We start from the raw sequence: 23,256 nt of genomic DNA, 5'->3' as shown, positions 1-23,256 counted from the left end.
ACGGCTGGGAATGCAAGCGTGCTTTCCTGCAGCCCCCCAAAATCCAAAATCGGAGCCTTTCTGCAGCTCCTCTGCGGCAGGAGACCTGTTGGAAAATGTTTGGAGCAGTGACTGATTTTTATTGGACTTTGGACCCGTGTCCTTACTATCCCTGCCTCAAATCTGTGGGAGTGGGGGTGGGACAGGGAGCCGCCATCCCCCGCAGTACATTATTAACCATCAAGGAACCCCGTTTTCCACAATAAGGGGCACACACCATGATGGTCAGGGACCCCTCTGTCCCACAGTGTGACGTTTTATTGGGATTCTGGGGCGTAATTAGTTGCAGAGAGCAAATCCTGTCCTCCGTGCAGGGTGTGGGAGGCACGAGCGTTATGGGGCCTTTCTTCATAGGACGGGTGTCAGTGTGAGCCTTGGAGAACCCACTCAGACTTGGGGTGAAGGCCTGGTCTAAGCAAAAATGAAAGCCTGGAGTGCGGGACCCTCAGCCTCCTGCCCCCCCCACACTGACCCCACCCTGTTCTCTCACATTAAGGAGAGGGCAGGTTCTCCCTTAGCTTTGGCTCAAGATGAAGGCAGCCCCGGGCAAACGGGGGAGGCGGGGGACCTGTGTACTTGTTTCCATAAACTTTTCATTCAGATCACGGCATCGTTCCCGTGGCACTGAGCTTCAACGACACTCTCACCTGTTGGCTTGTTTACTGGAGGCCTATCTTCCCCACTAGACCTAGGTCTCCAGAGGTTAGCTCCTCGTTTGTGCTGTTCACAGCTGGGTCCCCAGCACCCAGAAAGAGCCCCTGACACAGTGGAAGGGCTCTGTCAGTGCTGCTCCTTGGACACGCAAAGGTGTGTTGGACCGACCGGCATGGGCTCCTGAGTGAGAAGATGCTGTGACAATTTAGGAGACGGTACTATCTCTGCCCTCTGAACACTTGGAGAGTTTCACATGAAGGATTTAAGGTTTATGAGGCCTTGCGTTTGCTTCCCAAATCACTATTCATTTGTCATTTGCAGTGAAATTAATATAATTTTGCATATGGGGTTGTTTACCGAGTAAAACGGTCATTAGGAGTCTCGGTGCTAGATGGTGGTATAACGTGCGTCTGCGGCGCGTTAACAAAACATTAAGTAAAGAGAGAAAAATCATCTTCACTGCAACCAGCAACTGAGAACCAGAGCTTGAACTCCAGGCACTTTGTAGCAGCGGCCGCTGGTCCACCCACGGTGCCGCACTGCAGCTCCTTCCCCGAGCCATCCTCCTCCGGGCGCACCTTCCTGGGCCGCAGCTCCCTCTGCAGTTACTGGATGGCAGGGATCTTTCCCAGCTTCAGTCGCTGGGCTTCAGCGACTGTGTGCCGGAGCCTGGAGCAAACCTGCTGGTGCAGAGGCTGAGCTCAGAGGGAGAGCTCCCCGTGTCAGGCAGACTCGGGTGCACATCCCAGCTCGCCCTGCCGAGGCCATGCACCCGCTGAACCTCTCTGAATCTTTCCTGCAAAAAGGGGGAGTGACACCCATGCCCTGGAGTTCTTAGGGCGTCCAGATAAAGAGTGCTCAGCCCCGAGTCTAGCCAGGAGTAAACATCTACAAAGTCTGCTCTCATTATTTTTAACCCAAAAGTTTCATGTTTATCTGTGCTCGCACCCTTTTTGTTGTCGCCAGTGGAGCTCAGATTATCTCACTTGAAGCTGCAAAGGAAGTAGCTCATGATGGACAGTTGGTCATTTAATTTATCAAAAGGCATCATTCATGTGACATCAGGGCCTGGATAGACCATGTTTCCCCCTGGTTTCGGGGTGGTTTTATGGTGCAACTCATCAGTGCTTTCGAGAGGGGTCAGAGCACCTCTCAGGGTGGTCACATGCCCCTCCTCAGATGACGTCCTTCTGAGACTTCAAATGCCTGTCCAGAGAGACACTTTCTGGCCCAGGACAGGTGTAACTCCTCTAGCCAGTTTCTTCAGATGACGTCCTTCTGAGACTTCAAATGCCTGTCCAGAGAGACACTTTCTGGCCCAGGACAGGTGTAACTCCTCTAGCCAGTTTCTTACATGTTCCCTGGGAAAGGGCAGTGTGTGTCTGAAGACGACTAGAGAACCGGAAGTAAAAGCCTACGTTTAGAAAACTTCAGTTCAGCTAGGCTCCCTGGAATAAAGCATGATGTGGAGAATGGCATCTAATTGAGGCAGCTGCACCTTTCACCTCTGCAGGTGGTGGGGGGTCCCGAGCGGGTGGGCGCTCTCTCCTTTCACAAAGCACGTGGGCTCTGTCCACACCGTGGCTGTGAGCGGGACCTCATGGGCCTGTCCCGGTTTCCTGCCTTGCGAGGCTCCCTTTTCTCCGTGAAATTTCTGACTTTCTTCTCCCCTCTTCTCTCTCGATTGCTTTCTGCTTGGATCCTCCATAGGAACGCTTTGGGGTAAATATTGTTCTCAATTTTCTTTGCAGGAAAATCCACAGGAGTGGGTGGGAGGAGGGAGAAAGTATGGCTGGAGGTGGGGGAAGGAGTGGCGAGTTCATATGCATGAGTTTATGTGGTGAGTTGTCACCGAAACCCAAGGGAACACAAATTGGGAGTCACCCGGCCTTCTTGGGAAGTGACCCTCCTTATTGGATTGTATATGTGTTTGGCTTACAGGGTGCCTCTTTTAGATAGGTAGACAGATGACCCCATTGTGGTAAAAGAGTTTATAAAATATACAAACCCCTTACATGCGAAAGACTGCATCTGTGTTGCATTTTTGGATTATCTATATTCACCTCCAAGGTTGACTGAGTGACTTGTAGGTCATGGCCTATAACCATTAAGAGGGCCTTTAAATTTATAACTGAGCATAGCCAGCATCCTGTGAATTATACTAAATGTCTTTCTACCTTGGATGGGCTCTTATCTCCCTGTCGGGGTGAGTATGACAGGAAGGGCAGGGTAAGGAGTAGGCTGAAGCCCTCCTGGTTCCCATCAGATGTTCTGGGTCCCATTTCCTGTTCTGGGTCCCGTTTCCTCTGGTGGCTGGTCATCTGGGCCGACATGAGGGAAGAACCAGAGCCTGAGCTCACTACTGAGAGCCTCATTTCCCACCATCTACCTGTTTTACAAATTGCAGTTGTTTGAACAGAATGCAGAGATCTTGGGGGATGAGCAGGGTGGAGAGAAAGATGCAGGTTGATTTATCCACCTCATTCAAAATAACAAGCAACGTATTTCATCTGTTAGGAGCGAGCATGGCCAATTGGCTGCAGAGGGCAGGCGGTTGGCTGTCCAGAGAGGATAAGGGGGCGGGCCAGGCACTGCAGCTGGGCCTTCTCCAACGGTGGGGCTCTCTGCAGCTTGTGCTAGAAGCACAGCATCTGAAATGGGAAGGGTCTGCAGGAAGAGCCAGCCGCATGGATAATTGGGGTGTGAGCCACAGTCCTCGCAAGCAGCCTGCATGGCATGCCCTCGCTGGAATAGGCAGCCCAGCACAGCAAGGGTGTCGGATCCCCATCAGCATTCCTCACCCTGCTCTCTCCCCTGAACTGATGAACTCTGCAGAGGTGACAGACCTGGAACCAAAGAAAGGGCTAGGTCAGGTTCCCTTACGAGGCTCGCTGTCCACCGTGGGTTACTAATCTGTGTAACCAGTATCCCTGGAGAGCCCACTACTGCAGAGGCCGTAGCCTAGGCACACAGGGATCCATAGGGGGTGATCGCCGTGTTCCCTGGTCAATTGTCTTCCTTGGTCATTTTGCCAGTGTGGTAATAAGCAGCATTCCCACTGGCTGTTAGGAAGAAGTGTATATTAACGTGTGCCTCTGGGTGTGTGCATGTGTGCCCGTGTATTCCTCCACGTGAGGATACAGGGCTGTGTGTGCGTGTGAGTGTGTGCACATGGGGGAGCGCCTTGTAAATGTTCCCAAAGCATGTTTTGTGGGGCCTCCCAGAAGGAATCTATTCCAACCCAGTTTCTGGCCTTTTGCCTGCCTCTCTTCCCCCTTCACCCTGCCGGCGCAGTAATGTGAATGTCACTTTTATTTCTCCCTGTCCTGTGGCTGCCTGGGTCTCGTTCCCTGCAGAACCAACAAGGGGAGGGACATCAAGACCATCAAGTCCCTGCGGGTGCTCCGAGTTCTGAGGCCGCTGAAGACCATCAAGCGCTTGCCCAAGCTCAAGGTAATGTTTTCTGTGTTCCTTCTCAACAAGTCTGCCTTTCCTGTCTCCTCTCTCCAGCCACAATGGGCTTGCTTTTGTAGAATTGTTTCTGGGAATTTTCCTTTTGCCCAGGTGGGGACTGAGGCTCTTTTCAATCTCCCTGCCTGAACTGCAGGTTTTAGTTCCAAAGGAAAATAACCAGCATCCCAAGAAATCTGTAAGGGACGTTTGCCTGTTGAGTCCAGCCCTAAGTGATGTAGATAAATATATATCTACTAATCCTCACCTGAGGACATGCGTATTGATTTTAGAGAGAGAAGAGGGAGGAAAAGAGAGAGAGAAACAAGGATGTGAGAGAGAAACATGGATGAGTCACCTCCTGTGTGCGCCCCTACTGGGGATCGAACCTGTATGTGCCCTGACCAGGGATCAAACCTGCAACCTTTTGGTGTAGGGGATGACACTCCAACCAACTTAGCCACCCAGCCAGGGCCCCAAGCGACATTTTATACACTGTGGTTGTGGCCTGTCATTCAGGAAGAAACCGTGAGACTGTCCTGGAGCCTCCCCAAACAGACGCAGCAGGAGCCCCCTGTCTGCGGTCTATACACTAGGTCAGGTCAAGTAACCAGGGATGGCTTCTCTCCTCATAATTCTAGCACAGCAAAGCATCTTCCAGCATGGACCCTTCCTGGTCTTGAGGCACAGGTAGGTCAGTAATGTGCCAAAAAACAGAGTCATCTTGGGCAGAAGCAGAGAAGAAAAGGGGAAGTGAGTCAAGGAGAATTGAGTTCTTCCTGTTGCCAGGCCATACGCTTTCTCTCACAGGCACGCCATCCTGGTTCTCCCACTCCCTCACCCCCACCCTCCCTGCTCACGCACCCTGGGCCACTTCCCTGACCCTTCCCACCCCCTGGGGGTGCTTTACCATTCAGATCCGTTTGCCAGTAGGCGGAACCTGCCTTCTGCATACATACACGCACACTGCTGTTAGGGAAGCTGTAGTGTCACGGGAGAAAAGTTATCTCCTGAATTCCTGTGCATGAGAACCAGCTGCCACCAGGGAGGGAACAAGGGACTCGCCCTGCTTCCTCGTCTCCCTGTCCCATTGGGTTCACACCCCCTCTGCTCCTCCCCACCAACCCCTCTACCACCAGCCCCACTTGGCCCTCGGGACACTGCTTCTCTTTCTGCCCTCTGGCTCTGCAGAGAGGTGGCGATTGCAGCTGTTTATCAAAGGCTGGGAATGGCAGAAAAGTCACTTCCAACAGGCCCGAAAGTGGCAGACATGGCTTCCTCTCAGAGCCCAGGGCCCGGCGCCCCAGTATGGCTTCCCAGAGGTGCCCATGCCCCCCAGGAAGGGTCCTCACTACCTGATTTCCTCTGGCCCCGCCTTCTCTCCAGGAGGAAGCACCTCTCACAGTGTTGGGCGGCCTTTCGTGTAGTGTTCCTTACAGCCCTCCACCTGGTAATGGGCCCAGCACTGAGCCACAAGTATTCATTCCTTTCTGCCCCACCCCCATCCAGATTTGGCAGGGACGCCTGGGCCTAACCACCCTTGTCAGCTGCAGTCCAGTGGTCTCCTCTGCTCCGAGCTATGTTAGGGTCCTGGGGAGGGCACAGGTGGCGAGATGAGATTAGTTAACAGACCGGAGGGGCGCCCCCGGCCTTGGTTAATTCCATTTAATTAGGAAGAGCGGCTGCTATCTCTTCCACTCCCTGACCTGAGGGAAATGTCGGTGGCTGTGACGATTCCACACGGCTGCGAGTCACTCACAGTCCCTGCCGTGCTGAACCAATTACCCCAGCGGTGTGCGCCCAGCCCTGCAGAGAAGCAACTGCAGAGATGCGACACTACGGTGGGGCTAGAGTCTCCAGCACGCCAAACCTAAAAACCTAGAAAATAACCTAAAAATGGCTTGAAATGTGTCACGTTCCCATGTAACTTCTCACAGTTTAGGGCTTAGAATGGCTTCTCCAGAGGGGGGTCCGCTGCCGTTAACTGAACATCCTGACTCGGTCCACTCGGTCTTCCCATGTGCAGGCGAGGGCAGCTGCCCGTCCCTTCCCCCTTCACCTGCTGCCTCTCCATCCCAGCTTTAAACCGGAGAAGGTTTCTGCAAAGGGTCGAACGTAATTGGCGCAAATACGTGAACTTATTATAAAACATCATTACAGTGGACAAAGATGCTACTTTATTATTACTCTAATCCATTTAGAAAGGTGAAGAGAAAATACTGCATGTACTGTATATGAATCAAATCTAAGAATATAACCAAATACACGTGAAGTCAGGGAACAAACTATTTAACAGCTGAAATGGGCTCATTGTGTCAGATACCTCTCTGCAATAACTTCCTGCTCTCCTGCTGGGTACAGGGCACCTAATGGGGTTCCTCAAAGGAGTCCCTCCATTGCCTGGTGGCATCTGCTCTCTGTTGCTCTGGGTTCACTGTCACATTCAGAGCATGCGTCCCCTCCCCAGGAGGTGGGGACATGCAGTCCTGACCAGCTCAGAAGCCACCTCTGAATCCCATGAGTGTCACTGCTTAGCAAGGCAGTGATCTCCTGAGGCCCCTTCTCACTGGGCTGGCTGGTGGTGCCGTGACCCCAGCTGAGCCCTGGGCAGACGCACAGGCCGCGCCAGGGACCCACACCCCTGGATCCTCTGTGCACAGGCTGTCTTCGACTGCGTGGTGACCTCACTGAAAAACGTCTTCAACATTCTCATTGTCTACAAGCTCTTCATGTTCATCTTCGCTGTGATCGCCGTTCAGCTTTTCAAGGGGAAGTTCTTTTACTGCACCGACAGCTCCAAGGACACGGAGAAGGAGTGCATGTAAGTGCCCCCTTTCTGCTGACACGTGTTCTGTGAGGCCCACTGGTCCTGCGTCCCTAGGCCTGTTCTTTCTCTCGGGCCCATCACCTTCCTCTTAGGAAAAAGGCCTGATAGGAAGCTGCTTGTGTCAGACCTGGTACCTGGCATCTTATCTCCGGGTTTTCCCTTTTAAATAGATAGGTTTTATTTGCATGTCATAGATGTGGAAGGAAGTTGCAGTTGCTCCAGGCTGCGCCATGACTCACGAAGGATTAGGAGTTAATCTTCCACCTCTCAAGGGCACCGGATCCCATTTTGATTCCACAGTGTTTACACTACCTTTAATAAAATTCCTTCCTCACCCCATCTGTATGCTGACCCTTGTTAACCGGCATCACCGGAGTCCCTGGAACTTCCTCTCCCCCACGAGCCACAGTGAAGCAGCTCTGTCGCGTTTCTGTGCTGGTTTTAGAGGCAACTATGTGGATCACGAGAAAAACAAGATGGAGGTGAAAGGTCGGGAGTGGAAGCGCCACGAATTCCACTACGACAACATCATCTGGGCCCTGCTGACCCTCTTCACCGTCTCCACCGGGGAAGGATGGCCGCAGTGAGTGACCGGGTTGCTTGTCTGCGAGCTGGGGCGGGGCCACACCGTTGCCTCAAGGAGCTGATTCAGAGTGATCGAGGCTCACCCTTTGTTATTGTACCAGGGAGAGTGAGTGGCTGCGAGTGGGTGAGAGAGGCAGAAGAGAGGAAAACCAGAAATCCTCAGGGCAAAATCGGGAGGAAGATGACAAAATCAGGGCGACATTTGAAACTCTTAATGTCTGAGCCAAGTGTTAAGGAATTGAGTGGAGCCTTCTGACTCCTATAGAACAAGTGAGTTTTGAGAGCTCCCCACGCCTTATGAGAATCCCTGGGAGCTGTTTTAAACAGATTTACCCTTCAGGTTGGCCCATGCCTGAGGATTGAGGGGTAGGGATGAGCTGGCTGGACCCAGAGACACTTCCTTGGATCAGACCTCTTTGAAAGAGGACAACAGAATGCAGCTTCTTAGCTGCCCATCGCTGTAGGGTGACTTCTCAGAGACCTGGCAGTTACTGAGATACCACCTTCTGGTGGCAGCATGCCCCAGTAGGCAGCACAGTGCCAAATGGGAATCCGGGTATTGAACATGATGACCTGGGCTGTAAACTAATGTCGCTGTGCTGCTGAGAAGTTGGATGCGTGATGGAACAGGCTAGAGAAGCAGTGGGCTGAGGGCCACTGAATCTTCACCCTCCTGCTTGCTATGGACCCAAAACTCGGCACAGTCAAGGAGGTCAGATGAGAAACTATAACAGGTGGTGCCTCTTGTAATGAAGCCTTGAGTCAGAGCAGCTGCCAATAAGGCCACCCACACCCATCTCCCCCTCGGTCCCCAGAGTCCTGCAGCATTCCGTCGACGTGACGGAGGAGGACCGAGGCCCGAGCCGCAGCAACCGCATGGAGATGTCCATCTTCTACGTGGTCTACTTTGTGGTCTTCCCTTTCTTCTTTGTCAACATCTTCGTGGCTCTCATCATCATCACCTTCCAGGAGCAAGGCGACAAGATGATGGAGGAGTGCAGCCTGGAGAAGAACGAGGTAAAACCAGTCACCTGGAGCGCGGGGCAGCAAGGGCTCTGGGACGGGGACTCAGACCAGCTGTGTTCGGAAGGAAGACTGAGTTTTCTTTCTTTCTTTTAGTTTTCCTTCCTTTTTTTTTATTAAGATTTTATTTATTTTTAGAGAGAGGGGAAGGGAGGCAGAAAGAGTGGGAGAGAAACATCAATGTGTGGTTGCCTCTTGTGCGCCCCCTACTGGGGACCTGGCCCACAACCCAGGCATGTGCCCTGACTGGGAATCGAACCGGCGACACTTTGGTTTCCTGGCTGGCACTCAATCCACTGAGCCACACCAGCCAGGGTGGAAGACTGAGTTTTCTTAACTTAATGACTATAGAAAGAAGACGGGGAAGTTATCAGTCATTAAACAAACACTTTTTGAGCATCTGCTCAGCGTGAGGCCCATAGATGCAGCGCGTAGTCTAGAAGTGTGTGTGTTTGGGGTGGGGGTGGAATTAAGCCACCTGCTCACCTGGCTGCGTTCCTCTGTGGCCCATACTTGCTAGAAGGGAAGGCGATATGGCTCGCTTGTCACCACTTTTCTAGTAACAGTTCTGGCACGTTGTAGGGTTTATTGTTTTTATTACGGAACTGAGGCTATAAGAGAAATACAAATAAAGTGCTCTGGGAGTGCATAGAGTTTTTGACTTCTGACTGAGGACATCGGTCCTTACCTGCCTAAACAGCCACATGCCAAGTGAAAGGACATTATTAATATCCGTTAAGTTCTTACCCTATGTGACAGAACATCCCCCCCAGTTCTGTTCATTTAAGGTGACACGTCACCTGTAGACAATCCTTATGGCCGTTTTTACATCAGCTTGTGCAGCCCTGTTTGGTTTTTTGTTGTTGGGTTTTTTGTTGTTGTTGTTTTGCCCAACGCCATCCTCTCCTTCTGACCACCTGACGGAGAGTCGCCAGCACGCGGGGCTTGGGGGGCTGGGGCCGGGGCCAGTAACCGACCGGGCCTCTCCCGCAGAGGGCGTGCATCGACTTCGCCATCAGCGCCAAGCCTCTCACCCGCTACATGCCGCAGAACAGGCACACCTTCCAGTACCGCGTGTGGCACTTCGTGGTGTCCCCGTCCTTCGAGTACACCATCATGGCCATGATTGCCTTGAACACCGTCGTGCTGATGATGAAGGTGAGAGGGCACTGCCCGCGCCCGGGGGCGGCTGGCCCGCGGGGACTCTTCCCTCACGGAGCAACGGTGTGTGCGCCGAGGCCTTGGGAAACACTCGGGCTCACCACTTGGCGTCCTTACCTATTTTTCCGCCATGGAGTCTCCTTCTGATCTTTTCTCATCCCGAAGCCCAGCCTCTGGGTCTTTGGGGCAAAGTACAGGGAGACACAGCGGCCGGCCAGCCGTTCCCAGGGCTGGGGTGGGGACGGCAGGGAGATTCGGACGAGGGCGGGCATGTCAGGAGATAGAGATGACCATGGGCTCTGACGGAGTGAGGGAAGAGATTTGACCTTGCGTAATGCTAAATGGGCACATCGTTAGCTCTGGAAAATGCTCTGTCCTGCACCCCATCGTCTCACGGAAGACTGTGTTGCTAATAAGTAGCAGTGAGCGGTGGGGGGCTTGGCCTGTGTTCCCCTCTGTTTTGTTTTGTCTGCCACACAGCCTGTGCGGTCTCCCCTGTGGCATCCCACGTCCACCTCCTACACCACGCGCCGGAGTGGCCCCCAGGGCAGGGCTGCGTGGTGGCCAGGCCCCGTGGCCCGGGACACCCCGCTCACCCTGAGGGTTTGGTTCTTTCTCTCCTCTCTTCCTGGCAGTACTACTCTGCTCCCTGCACTTACGAACTGGCCCTGAAGTACCTGAACATCGCCTTCACCATGGTCTTCTCCTTGGAGTGTGTCCTGAAGATCATCGCCTTCGGCTTCTTGGTACGTCCTGGAGCCTGTCCTCGGCACGCTGGTCTCCCCAGCCTTTGCGAGAAGGGGGATGGTTGCCCTGACTCGAAAGTGGCCATATACCTACCCTCCTAACTGGGAGCTCCTTTTGACTGCTCGGCAAACTGCCGTAGAGACAGGACCATGCACGAGGGCCTTAGGGGGAAGGGCAAAGGAAGCTGGATCCCCAGCTCCATGCTCGTCTAGCCGTCAGCCCTGGTCCTGTCGGGTTCTGTCAGCACTTGAGGGGTGACAGTCATCCGCTGTCACTAGCGCTGCAATGTACATGTCACTAGGGAGCCAAACAAGAATTGGACTAATAAATATTGAGTGCTTGTTTACTGCAAAAGGTATAAAATTTTATAACTCCAGTGGGAAACTACCTGTCCCTCTCAGCCTCAAACCTAGTTGATAGTAGGTTTCACCTAATTTTCCTCCTCCCCTCAGTTACATGAAGAGGAATTTCTGCCAACAAAAACGTTTGCTCCATAAGCTTACAAAACGCAAATGACCTCTGGAGTGTGTATGTGGGCGGGGGGTGGGAGGAGGGCAGGGAGAGGTGTGTGCGTCTGGATTTGGGTTTGGGAAGGGGTGGGATCAGGTTTTCTGGCAGAGTCCTCCTCCTCCTCAACTACTGCATTACGATCAGCAGATTCTGGCATCTGCTCTCACGAGTGTTAGGCAAACCTAGCCCACTGCTTTAGTGTCCTATAAACAAAGAGTCCTCTCTGCCCCCCCACCCCTTGCTTCAGCGTTTACAGCGGGACCGGTGGGCTGCAGAAACACCCACCCGACAGCTGTTTCACACCTGTTTATTGGGGGGCTTCCGTTCCAAATTACAGAGGTCTGCGGCCTTCCCTGCGAGGAGGGAGGCTTTGCTTGTTATCGGAATAAGGTTTTGACCGTTGCAAGTGCTGATTGTGGGGTTGCCTTTGCTGCCTCACCGGCTCTTTGGAAAGTCATTCACTCGACGGCGTGAGGAGGAGAGCCGAAGGAGACCCATTGCAGGTGGCCATGTTGTTGTTCGCCTGGCTCCCTCTTGTGTGTTTGGAGACTGGAGACTTGGGGCAGTGAAAGAGTGAAAAGAAACAGTCTAGCCCTAAGCGGGGTGAGCTGGGGGAAGGAGACCTGGGACCACCACAGGGAAAAGCTCTCCTGTGCATCCTGACTGCTTGCGTGTGGCCTTGACACCGTTTGCGACTTAAATCTCCAATGACGTGTCTAATTAGGGGGAGTGCTGAGCACATACTAATGAGCTTCACCAGATGATCGGGCCCCCAAACCTGGCTCCTTCCCCCCCACACACACCCGTGTGTTTTCACTCAAGGTCTCGAGGCGTTTGCACACCATAAAGGACACCGTCAGTCCCGAGTACGTCTGTACGTTGCTAGAGTGCTGTGGGTGCTCGGAAGACCCCCGTATGCGCTATGTTCTGAGTCCGGGCTTCTCCTCGACTGAAGTGGCCGTGGCAGGTGGCATCATCGTTAGGACCGTTGTCCATTTAAATGAGGGAGCTGCTGTTCAGAACAGTCGCACAGCCTTTACAGGTTGCACGGTGAAAGGCAGTCGAATTGGAAAGTGTCGTTGGGATAGAAAAGGAAGAAAAGGGAAAAGGAGGAAGAGGGTGAACATTCATTGGTTGTCTCTTAAGTGCCAAATGCTTTAGACATTACTCATTCTAGCTTCACAACAGCTCTATCAGATAGGCAGTTGCCTTCTTTTATGGATGCGCTTTTGCCCAGGGTTATGAAAAGGCAGAGCCAGCATTCAGGTCCGGGCTGGCTGACTGGAAGGCCCACGCCCTGTCCACCCTAATGTACCAGTCCGCACTACAGGGTGCTGTTCCAGACCGTGCTGTGTGGCAAAGCGCCCTCACCTGGAGGGCTTCTGTCCTCCCAGACCTAGATTTTCAGTCTCTCTGCCAGATGGGGGCCATCCAAGAACTAGGCAGCTCCCCCAGGCTGGGGAGAAGAGAGCCCTAAGAATGGAGGAACTCGGAGACTCAGCCTGGCTCTGGTCATGAAGGAGTGGGTGTTCGGAATGGCAAGTGAGATTATTAGGAGGCTACGTGCCTTAGTTTTTGTATGTGCCGGCAGGCACTTGTGACTTTGGAATCAGACAAGCCTCACTTTTCTCATTCATAAAGTGAGGATAACAGTAGCTACCTTATGGCCTCAGACACTTGTGTGTATCAATTCGGCAACATGCCCAAGGCATCTAAGGCGTCTAGTCCTGAGTAGGTGCTCGTTATTCGTAACTCCTCTCTCCCCACACTCCTTCTGTCTTTGTTGCCTGCCTTTCCCCACTCTTCTTAGCAACCCTGCCACTCAGTGTTTTATGAGCATAGGTGTCCCTACCACCTCTAGACTCCATAGCAGGGAGAAATGAATTGAATGAATGCCAAGGGCCCGGCCCCATATCTGGCCCACAGAGGAGAGAATCACCGATGCCCGCCATGAGAATGGGAGGGGGTGCACTTCTGTGGTGCTCTGAGAGTCTCTTGTGAGCAAGCACGAGATGTTGGAGAGACCCGAGTGTCCTGTGTCTTTTAAGGAATGCAGCCCAAGCTCTGCGTTCACCTGAGCCCTGGAGACGGGCTGGGCCGCTCTCTCTGTTAGGCAGAGTGTTACCTGGTTGGTGGATTTTCTAGGTCCTTTGTTTCTCCTCCATCTCCTCCTGCCCACTTGTTTGATTACTGCTTCCTTGCCTTTATCCATTACACCCCCTTGAAAGAAGTAACGGAGCAGAGAAAGAGGGGAAAGATTGGGTCTGTTCGTCCTATTGCGAATCAGCAGTGGGTTTGAAGAGGCTGCGCAGAGTTAGAGGGTATTTTTGGCACCTCTTTAATCTTTAGTCACTTAGGACATTTCTGTGACTTTTATTAATAATTGAAAGTCAGAACTATATATTCCTAGGGTCACATGACACAATATGGATAATTTTAAAAGTTGTTGTTGTTGTAGAAAACCTTGAAGTAACATTGTAAATAATTTGATTGTCTTGTAGGTGGCAATGATCTTTCTTTTTGTTAACTTATGTTCTTGATCATAAATCTTTCTTAAGAGCTTTTTAGTGACACCTTCAACAACAAGGTCTTCAGAGAGTGATGAAACTGTTTCCCAAATGACTGATTCCCAAATTAACAAAGGAGAAACAGTGTTTCCGGTTAGAAATAGGAAACTGAAGCCAATGGTAGAAGGAACTTGTACATGAATTGACAAGTTTTCATTCCAAGTGACAAAGCTATGTCATGAATGATATCTTTTCTCCATTTTTAATTTTTTCCTGGTTTTCTTTTCCTCCTTTATCTGATGCTCCCGTGACTGAATGCACTTGGCAGAACTATTTCCGAGACACTTGGAATATCTTCGACTTCATCACCGTGATCGGCAGCATCACGGAAATCATTCTGACGGACAGCAAGGTGAATGGCTCGTAGATCTCTTCTTTCAGCTTGGCCCTGAAGTAGCGTTAAAGAAAATCCTTTGCACAATCGGTCCATTTTTAACTCATCAACCCAAATCTGTGCCCTCTGAGTGCAGGGGGTTCACCTCCTTACTCCTGAGCTCTAGCCAGAAAATGCAAACCCTGGAGAGCTCCTGGTCTCACAAGCGTTGTTGCTCCATTTGCATGGCTCAAACAGCAGGCATTCCCCGGGCTAAGTGGCATGAATAGAGGGTGTCAGAAGAGACCTACAGGCCATCACTTTAAGAGATAACAAAAGAGGCATAGTGTCTTTGCTTGCCAAGTCGTTAGGCCTGAATTGTTTCCCTAAGATCGTTCATCCTGAAGAAGGCTTGGAGAGCTCATTGTAATTCTCTTTGAATATCAGAGAGTCATCCTGTGCTGGAGGGATTATTAGATCTGCTCTTCTGGCATCTAGGTGCAGAGTTAGGACCACTTACAGAAGATGAGGGAGGCAGTCCTATCTAAGGCAGGGCGCCCTTCCGGGGTACTTCCATGCCCTTCTCCCTGGGACTAGAAGGCAGGCCTGGGAAGGCTTAGAGATGTGGGCCTCCCTGGTCTGTCAGCCGGAGATGGGGTTAAAAACGAAGACGGAATCCATGTCCAATTTTATGACCTGAAGGAGGGATAAATACGCCAATACTAGGGCTTAGATTTTCTAAATAACTAGAATGCCACTAATTCTATGTTTTCTTTCGATCCACCAGCTGGTGAACACCAGTGGCTTCAATATGAGCTTTCTGAAGCTCTTCCGCGCCGCCCGCCTCATCAAGCTCCTGCGTCAGGGCTACACCATCCGTATTTTACTGTGGACCTTCGTGCAGTCCTTTAAGGTAAGAGGCACCAGCTCCTCCTCCTCTCTGAGGGTCGAGGTGGCCCTGACAGAGCAGACAGCACAGTCAGGAGACACGATGTCACCATAAGCCCCTTCACCTCTGAAGCTAGGAGAATGGGCATTTGTCCGGAGCACTAGATAAATACACAGCTCGGCCGTGGTCAGCTTGTCTTATTCGATAGAATCTCAATCTAGAAAACCATCTCAACTTTGTAACTCACTTATTTTTTCCCTGTCCACTGAGCCAGGGAGCTTATCTTCGTGAGGTGTGCTCCCTCCCATGGCCTTCCAGAACCCCCGAGCAACCCCATCCACGCATAGAGCCAGCCGCCTACGGCCACAAACCCTCTGCATTTTCAGGGGCATGGCAGCGGCTTTATGTCACGGAGCAGTTTTCAGAGGACTCCTTGAGCTCCGCCTTACAGCAGGGTGACTCACCGCAGCCCCACCAGGTCTCCACCCGTGTGTGCGGCCTGCATGCCGATGGGCTGTCTGGGCAGGTTAGCAGGCTGAGCGACCATCGAGTGCCCGCACGGGGCCGTGCAGAGGCGTCTGCGCAGTTAAGGATAAGTGAAAAACCAGCACCTGAGACCTGCTCTGATGGCAGAGACTTCCCGTAAAACGAAGTTTCCCAAACCTATTTAAATTATCTTCAGGCTCTAGCAAATACCGTAATTAGTTACTGTTCAGGTGGCCGGGGCCTAAAGGCTGTTTAAATGCTTACTGTTTTCCTCTTATTTAAAAAAAAAAATAGTTGGTCCGTGAATATGTTTTAAAAGTAAATTTGATGATATTAAGTGATTCAAAGATAAGAAATCATAGAATGGACTTCTTTATTTTAATTACTCATGCATGGGTGGGCAAACCTCAATTTATAGTTGATGTGGGAAAAGAGGTGCAGGCTGTGATTATTACAATGGCTTTATTAATGCAGACGATGCCGCAGTGCATCTGTAAACCTGCTTTTGCCCGCCCGTGTATCTTAATTACAAATTGGAATAACGAAGGCAAGCCCAGGCCTTCGCACCTTCTCATCATTCGGAAAGGGCCTTCACCCCACACCCTCATGGCTGATTCACTTCTCCGTCAAGGACCTGCGGGCGTGAGATGTGAGACCGGTTGTAAGGATGGATGTTTAGGCTCCTAGGAACAACCTTGACATTTTTACTGTATCCAGAGTAATTGTTTGATGTGATAGCTCCCACAGAGACCTTGGGGAAACCATTTTCCCAAAGCTAAACGGCTGAGGAGAACTCTAAACCCTTAGCAAGAATTTACCGTATGAGTCTCAGGTGACTTTGGATTTAGAATTTGAAACCAGATGCTCTTAAAAACCTGCCCAACAAGCTGGCATTGTCGGTGAGTCTCTTAAGAACTACGTGTCAGCCTGTCACATTATCACGATCACCGATTCTCTGTAACACTGGAGACTACTGAGGGCAAAGAAAAAGCATGTCAAAAACTGACGGCCAAATGGTTGGCTTATTTCAGTGACTTTACAGAGTGGGGTGAAGACAGGTGAGCCTGCCTCCAGGTGACAGTGTGATGGATAGGTGTTGCCTTTCTGGATCAGCCCTGGGACACCGCATCTTAGTTGTTTTCCTAACGTTGGCGTGACAAAGGCTGCCTCTGCAAACACACCACAGAGAACCTGACAACCCAAAGTACACGGCCCCTGCCTGCTCTGCCCTCCCAGCCCGCAGCACCACCCAGTTCTCCACCCCTGACCCCCACTCAGTTCTTCCCCCCTTGCCTTTATTTTGTGTTGGATTCATAATGTGATAAGAAAGGAGATCAGAATGAATCTTTGGTCCTCTCCCCAAACTGGGGGGAGGGAAAGATGAACTAGGGCCTGGCGCCGTTGGCGTGGAGAAGGTGGAATGAAAGCAGGAGGTCCACGTGGAAGGTGACAGAAGGTAGCCACGCCCAGGTGGCAAGAAACCTGCCTCCCCACTCCCCTCTCAGCAGAGGGAGCCTTCCCATGGCCCCTCAAAGTGCAGCCACTCTGCCCACAGATCTTGGGAGTGAGCCCTTCATTGGAGGGGGGATCCTCCCACCAACTTCGATCCTTCATTCACTTTACAAAAGCCCCCCAGGACTCTCCACTTGGTGAGATCTGTTGGTGAGCCCTGCTCGGCTCCTGCAGTCTGAGGGCCTGTAACTGGTCCCCCAGGGTCTGTGCTGTCCACTCTCAAGACAGAGTTGAGATGCATAGTGGTACTGCCTTCCAGGGGCTTATGGGATGACAAAGAAGAGGGATTTCCATGTCAGCGCTGAGATCACCCCAGAATTCCAATGCCTCCCCACCCGGCCCCGGCCATATGCCTTATGCTTGCACGCTCCCCCAGCCACCAGGGCAGTTTCCTGCCTTCCCTCTCCTTCCCTGGTCCCCTTCACTCCGTGAGTGAAATGCTATCCCAGAGGGGCAGTCGCTCGCACGGTATGGAGCGTGGTGCCGCCTGGCTTCCCGGCAGGGCTTTGTGGTGGCTGACGCCGAGCAAGCTATCGTGGGACATTGCAGGCCACGTAAGGAAATGTCAGGAGGCTGAAACTTTGGGAAGAGGTTCTTTATCAGATGATGAAGGAGCCTTCTGGGACTGACACACAGCCAAGACCCAGCGTTGGAGTTCGTTTCCAGACTCTCCTGAGGGGCTTCACCTTGAGTGCGGGCATGGGAAGGGGTAGTACAGGGAGGCCAGGGCCAGGGCTGGAGGCTTGCTGTGTAATCAGCACAGTTGCCCACTTATTAATAATCCGCATGCGAAGTGGGATGAGTCACAGGCCTGGGAGCTTTCCCAGCTCTCCCAACTCTCCCTGGAGACCTGGGCTGCATTTCGGGGTGAGGGAACATTCACGACAAAAGGTCAATGACCAGCCTCTCTGGGGCCAGCAGCTTCCCTATCTGTCAGAGGATGTGGACATCTGCAGAGTAAGGGACCCCAAAACAGGACCTTCCTGGGGAATACAGCATCCTGGAGAGAGTCTGGATAAGTCAGCCTCAGGGCCGGGTCTCCTGCACTGCCCATCGCAGGTTGCTGAGCCGGGGAGCTGCCCGCCTTTGAGGTCATGGTCACATCTGTGCTTTCCTTCCAGGCCCTCCCCTACGTCTGCCTTTTGATTGCCATGCTTTTCTTCATCTATGCCATCATCGGGATGCAGGTGAGCTGGCGCACACAGGGCTGGTTGTCTCTGGCTCACCAGCCCATTCCCAAGGTCTTGTTGCACCGTGACCTTGAGGACTTCCCACTGGCCGGGTATTCGGGGTAGTCTGGTGCAGGGGCTTCACCTGAGCTTGTGAGACCGTGGTGATGACTTACAAGCAGCTGGACTTCCATGGGCACAGCGGCAAAACTGCAGCAAAGGTGACACCGGTGTTAGCCACAGGGGTTCCCCAGGAGCCTGAGGAGGGGGGCAGGGCTCACACTGATCTCACATGGCTGAGCCAGGCCTGAGAGAGGGTCAGATGGTGATTCTGCATCCAGTGACACAAAATATGTCTGAGTTAAGTCTTGAATGGCTGAGATTTACACCCTAAGGTGCATCATTGGAAATAATTCACAGAGTTCCAGGCAGCATGTCCAACCCTCGGCCCCGGGGCCACATCCGAGGGCCCTGCAGCTTGCTGGGCAGTTCTCTTTGGGTTACTGCATCCTTTCCAGGTTTGGAGCTGAGAGGTGGAGATCAGCTTCCCACCCTGGGTATTTATGCAGGTAGCCAGGGGCCCCCTGAGCAGAAGAGGCCAAATGATCTTTCAGAGGCAGCAGTCATTGATGGTGCGTGGGCTCCTACTGAAAACGAACGGTACCGCAGCCCCTGGGTCTTCCCAGCTGGGCACGCAGCTTTCTGCTTGTCTCAGGGAGGCCGACTTTCTGATCTGGAGGTAGGAATGTGAAACCCCCACACAGAACTTCAGCCAAGCAGCAGCCTCCTGCAGCCAGGTGATTCGGCCACCTTTGGACTGCCAGCTGCCTTTTCCATGGCACTTGCGGAGCCATTGGCCACAACCCTTCCCAGAGCATCTCTGAAAGTCTCTGCTGTTTGCTCCTCTGTCTTACTTGCACCTCTTAATTTTGTTTCTCTTCTAACTCCGTTACTGGAGAGTTTTGTTCTCCAGAAATACAATAGAATGTTGTGTCCAAAAGCATGAGGCGTGGCTGGAAAGTAACAAGTTCTCCTTCACGGAGGACGTCTCGGTAGAGATTTAATGATGCTGGCCGGGGTGTGTGATAAGCTAATCCCAGCAAACTTCAAGAGTGGCTTGATGACTTCTATTAAGCCTTCAAACTCTCAAATATTTGATTGTGGAATTAAAATGTTTCTGAACAGCCATATGAAACTTAAGTTCTTTCTTGCTTATGCTTAAAAATAGTTCTTAACCCCCTTCTCATTTTCAAACCATGTAAATCAGAATTATACTAGCTCCAATACTAACCGATTATTAACACTCCTGATAACGATGCTAATGCTGTTTACCATTGCCCAAATTCCTGAGTGGCCAGGCACCATGCTAAATGTACGTCCCTGCTCCCCCTTCCCACCTGTGTGTGTGTGTGTGTGTGTGTGTGTGTAGTGTAAGCACCTAGAGAGGGAGAGAGACAAAGCTTCCAACTAGAAAGATCGGCCCTCATGTCATCCTAACAAGGCTAAGAGATCCCCACAGACAGACAGGCAGCAGGGCAGTAAACAGTAACGTTAGAAAGATAAATGGCCACAAAATGGCTTTCTGAGAAGGACTGTCGTTCTGCACTTCCCAAGTCATCTTGGAAGAACAGAGCTTTGCAGAGGAATCTGAACGTGGAAGGGAGAAGTAACTTGCTGGGGAAGGAAAAGCCCCCTGGGGCTATGTGTCCTTAGGGGTGAGGCTTTCAGCCTCAGCTGCACCGCTGACCAGCTGTGCAGACTTGGTCCAGTCGCAGAACCTATCTGGGCTTAACACCCTCCCCGTGCAGTGGAGGAGCTGGGTAGCTTCACGGTCCTTCCTGGTTCTGAAGTCCTGTGATTCCAGGTAGAAGTGGGTTTAGACCCGTACTTTCAGTAGGTTTTCTGGTGGATTTCAGCATCCCTTCTTTCTCTCCCGTACCCATTTGATGTAGGAGATTTGGTTCAGTGACAGGGGCTAAGTGAAAAGCTAAAAAAAAAAATTTTTAAAGACCACCTTCACAATAAATACACGCTTGAAATTTTTCTTGGAGGCCATTCAGCATAAGCTTTGGATTCTTTGACTATTACGCACATACCTCGTGCAAAATCACGGCCTGCCCTCAAACTAGTTCATGGTCGGACAAAGTGCTGGAAAAGTTGCAGTGATGGCTTCAGCCTGTCATAGGGAGGAAGTACTCTAAGTTCAGTGTACTTTAGTAGAGTTGGGGGTAAATCATGGATTCTGAGCCAAGAGGGTGGAAACAGAAGGTGACAGAAACGCAGGCAAAGGGACCTGACAGTTCCCTCCCTCCCGGGGCTTCCAGAATTATACATGATTGGTTGGGATTTTTTTTCAGTGCATTTGTCTGTTTGAGGGCCGTCTACCTTCTTATCTTCCTCCTCCCCCATGTCCCCAATGCTGCCTAGCCTGCCCCTTCCACACCCGCTAAGAGACAAGTAGTATTTGGGTTTTGAAAAACAATGTTAACAAATTCCCAAAGCAGGTGTCAGTGGGAGTTATATGAGCAAAATAGTTGGGGGCAGAGATGGTTCTTCAATTGCAGATCCTGAAAACTGCTAGGTAGGGAGAAAGTATGTCGCATTTAGCATATATTCGATAAATGGAAGCATGTAAAAAATATAGGCTGAAAATCGCTGGAAAAGTGACCTGAGAGCCTTCAGTTGTACAAAGAGTGACTCCAGAGAGTAGACCCTGATGTTGGAAGCATGGCTGGGAAGGCAAGTGCACACGGGCGGGCACCTTTCTCATCCGAAGAGACTTTGGGTCGACCTTGGCTCCCAGCAGCACTGCGTTTGAGTCGATCTTTATTCACTGTCTGCGGAGAAAGACCTCCGGGTTTTCCCCCTTTGTGCACATGGGTGTGCATGGGGGCCGCATCCTCAGCCCAGTGACCAATGGCAGATGAGTAAGCTCACTCTGTAGCCGGGTATGTCCGAATCCATTTCTTTTGCCCTCTTCCAAGCATGCAGTTGTCATGACTTCCTTCATTCCACTGGCCTGGACTTTCCGTGTGTGTGCGTGTATGTGTGTGTGTGTGCGTGCTCATGCTGGTGGACTGGAGTTGATAGGCCTACCGACCTTCTGAACTTGGACTCTGGAGAGGAGCACAGCGAGGAAGACAGAAATGCCCCTCTCTGACCTAAACTGCTTGTAAATGTCAGGGCAGCCCCTTCCCAAGCCGTGAGTCCCATCCTCCGCAGACAGAGGGCTCCCCTCATTGCTGCCTGAGACAGGGAGAGCCGGGCAGTTCCCTCCCTGAGTCCTGCGGTGGGCTGGCGTCTGGTGCAGGCTGCTCGAGCACTGTGGTAAGTGCCGTGGTGACAGGTTCCATGGAAATAAAAAGACCAAATTGGGCATGGGCGGAACTACATACAGGCAGAATGATCCCAAAAGATCTTGCCTCTGTGGTCTTCGTCTCACTCCTTATCGGGCCAAGAGCCTGGGATCCTCCAGCCTCTCTGGGTTGAGTCGCCACTTCGGGGCGAAGCCATCAGGAGGAGCCGCCCGGGCAGCTTTGCCAGCCCTGCAGGTGCCTCTAGTATCCATGCGCTGGGCACATCGCTCAGCCCAGTAACGCTCGTTGCTCTCTGCTGTTTTTCTCCTCAAGGTATTTGGAAACATAAAATTAGACGAGGAGAGTCACATCAACCGGCACAACAACTTCCGGAGTTTCTTTGGGTCCCTCATGCTACTCTTCAGGTACCTGGACGCATAACTGTCACGGCTGGACCCTCCTGCCCAGGGGACACAGTCACTGTTCTGTCTCTTCACTCTGCTTGCTCTGCTCCTATCAGGGTGACAGCGGAGTCGGGGCAGGAGGGGGTGGGGACAATGCCTCCACTAAGCCGCCCGGTGACTTAGGAAGTTTCCTCACCGTCTTTGACTCGGAATTAATTTACAAGTTGCACCTTGAACGTGCCCTTTAGGGCTCTCGGGAAGACGAGGATGGTTTCTTGTTGATCAAATTCCTCTTAAGGCCTGAAACCTTGGTTGGCCAGGTGTGTGAGGGGCCCCAGAAAGTCCCACCACCCTCAGGAGAGATTCTTCCAAAGACAGAGGAGCAGTGGGTGGGGGACAAAACCCAGGAGATCCCCCACGGGCACTCTCCATGTCCGAGCAGAATGCGAACCTGCCGGCTCTGCAGCTGGAGAAGGCTGGGTGACCTGGGGAGAGAGGGCCGAGGAGCGGAGAGGGCGCGCAGACCTGCTGCTGATAACCACCACTTTGTCATCCGGGCTCAGGAGCGCCACCGGGGAGGCCTGGCAGGAGATCATGCTGTCGTGCCTCGGGGAGAAGGGCTGTGAGCCCGACACCACGGCGCCGGCGGGGCAGAGTGAGAGCGAGCGCTGCGGCACCGATCTGGCCTACGTGTACTTTGTCTCCTTCATCTTCTTCTGCTCCTTCTTGGTGAGTGACGCCGTGCTCTTGGGCTGCGGTGCCACCCTCTGATAGACAGACACGAGATGCCGCCTCCAGTGGGCGGTCACATACCCACACACACACACACACACACACACTCTCTCTCTCTCTCTCTCTCTCTCTCTCTCACTCTTTCTCTCTCTCTCCCTCCCTCCCTCTCTCTCTCTCTCTCTCTCTCTCTCTCTCTCTCTCTCTCTCTCTCTCTCTCCCTCTCTCCCCTCCCCCCCCTCTCCCTCTCCTGCCCGTGTGGAGAACCGGGTTTTCCTCACGAGAACTCTTGGCGGCCATGGTGCCCATCGCCTCCTGGGCGGGTGAGGGCCCGTGGTCGGAGAAGCCGTTGCTACAACCGGGGAAGGAATGTGGTGAGAAGGGATGGTGGGTGGGGCAGAGGCCAGGGAACAGAGCAGTGGACTTCCTGGTGAATCTGTGTGACCCATGGTAAATCCTTCCTGTCCTGTACCTCGGGTGGTTTATAAGTACAGCCAAGAGCATCCACTCTCTCTCTCTGGGGGCCTTTGAGCTGTTTGAGAGAAGGTGGTAGCATCAGTAAGAGTAGAGTGACGACAATGTACAATGTAATAGATGCTACTCTCACGCCATTGTGTTTGGTGGCTGCTGGCCAGCTTGATAGATGCGAAGGGATACGAGGGCTTCTGGTGTTGGTAAACTCTGAGTGGTACCTGGGAAACACACCTACTGACAGAACAGGGAGAAGCCCTCGGCGCCACCTTCGTTCATTCTTTGGGAGGGAGAAAGCGCAAATCAGCACTCCAGTGTCCAGAAATCTCTGCGCTGTGTAATCAGGCAGGTGGGGATAAACAGTGTGATGATTGGGGCGTTACCGGCAGAGCAGGCACAGGGTCAGTCTGGTGTTTCTGGCCAC

General features: G+C 52.3%; 1 protein-coding gene across 2 annotated transcripts in view; it reads left to right on the top strand.

Annotated features, from left to right (window-relative positions):
* The window catches only part of CACNA1E (calcium voltage-gated channel subunit alpha1 E), a 413,895-nt gene that overhangs the window by 360,023 nt on the left and 30,616 nt on the right, over nt 1-23,256 (top strand). For both annotated transcript variants that reach the window (XM_053915565.1, XM_053915566.1), the window contains exons 27-37: nt 4,050-4,146; nt 6,804-6,964; nt 7,416-7,553; nt 8,371-8,572; nt 9,572-9,736; nt 10,375-10,485; nt 13,832-13,915; nt 14,664-14,789; nt 17,885-17,950; nt 21,562-21,653; nt 22,196-22,361. In XM_053915565.1, coding sequence (XP_053771540.1) covers nt 4,050-4,146; nt 6,804-6,964; nt 7,416-7,553; nt 8,371-8,572; nt 9,572-9,736; nt 10,375-10,485; nt 13,832-13,915; nt 14,664-14,789; nt 17,885-17,950; nt 21,562-21,653; nt 22,196-22,361 — 1,408 coding nt within the window. The remainder of the gene's footprint in view (nt 1-4,049; nt 4,147-6,803; nt 6,965-7,415; nt 7,554-8,370; nt 8,573-9,571; nt 9,737-10,374; nt 10,486-13,831; nt 13,916-14,663; nt 14,790-17,884; nt 17,951-21,561; nt 21,654-22,195; nt 22,362-23,256) is intronic.

The sequence above is a fragment of the Desmodus rotundus genome, chromosome 12 (assembly GCF_022682495.2).
Source record: "Desmodus rotundus isolate HL8 chromosome 12, HLdesRot8A.1, whole genome shotgun sequence".
Classification (NCBI taxonomy): Eukaryota; Metazoa; Chordata; class Mammalia; order Chiroptera; family Phyllostomidae; genus Desmodus; species Desmodus rotundus.
The sequence above is the reverse complement of the archived record's forward strand: the minus strand, read 5'-3'. Positions and strand labels throughout refer to the sequence as shown.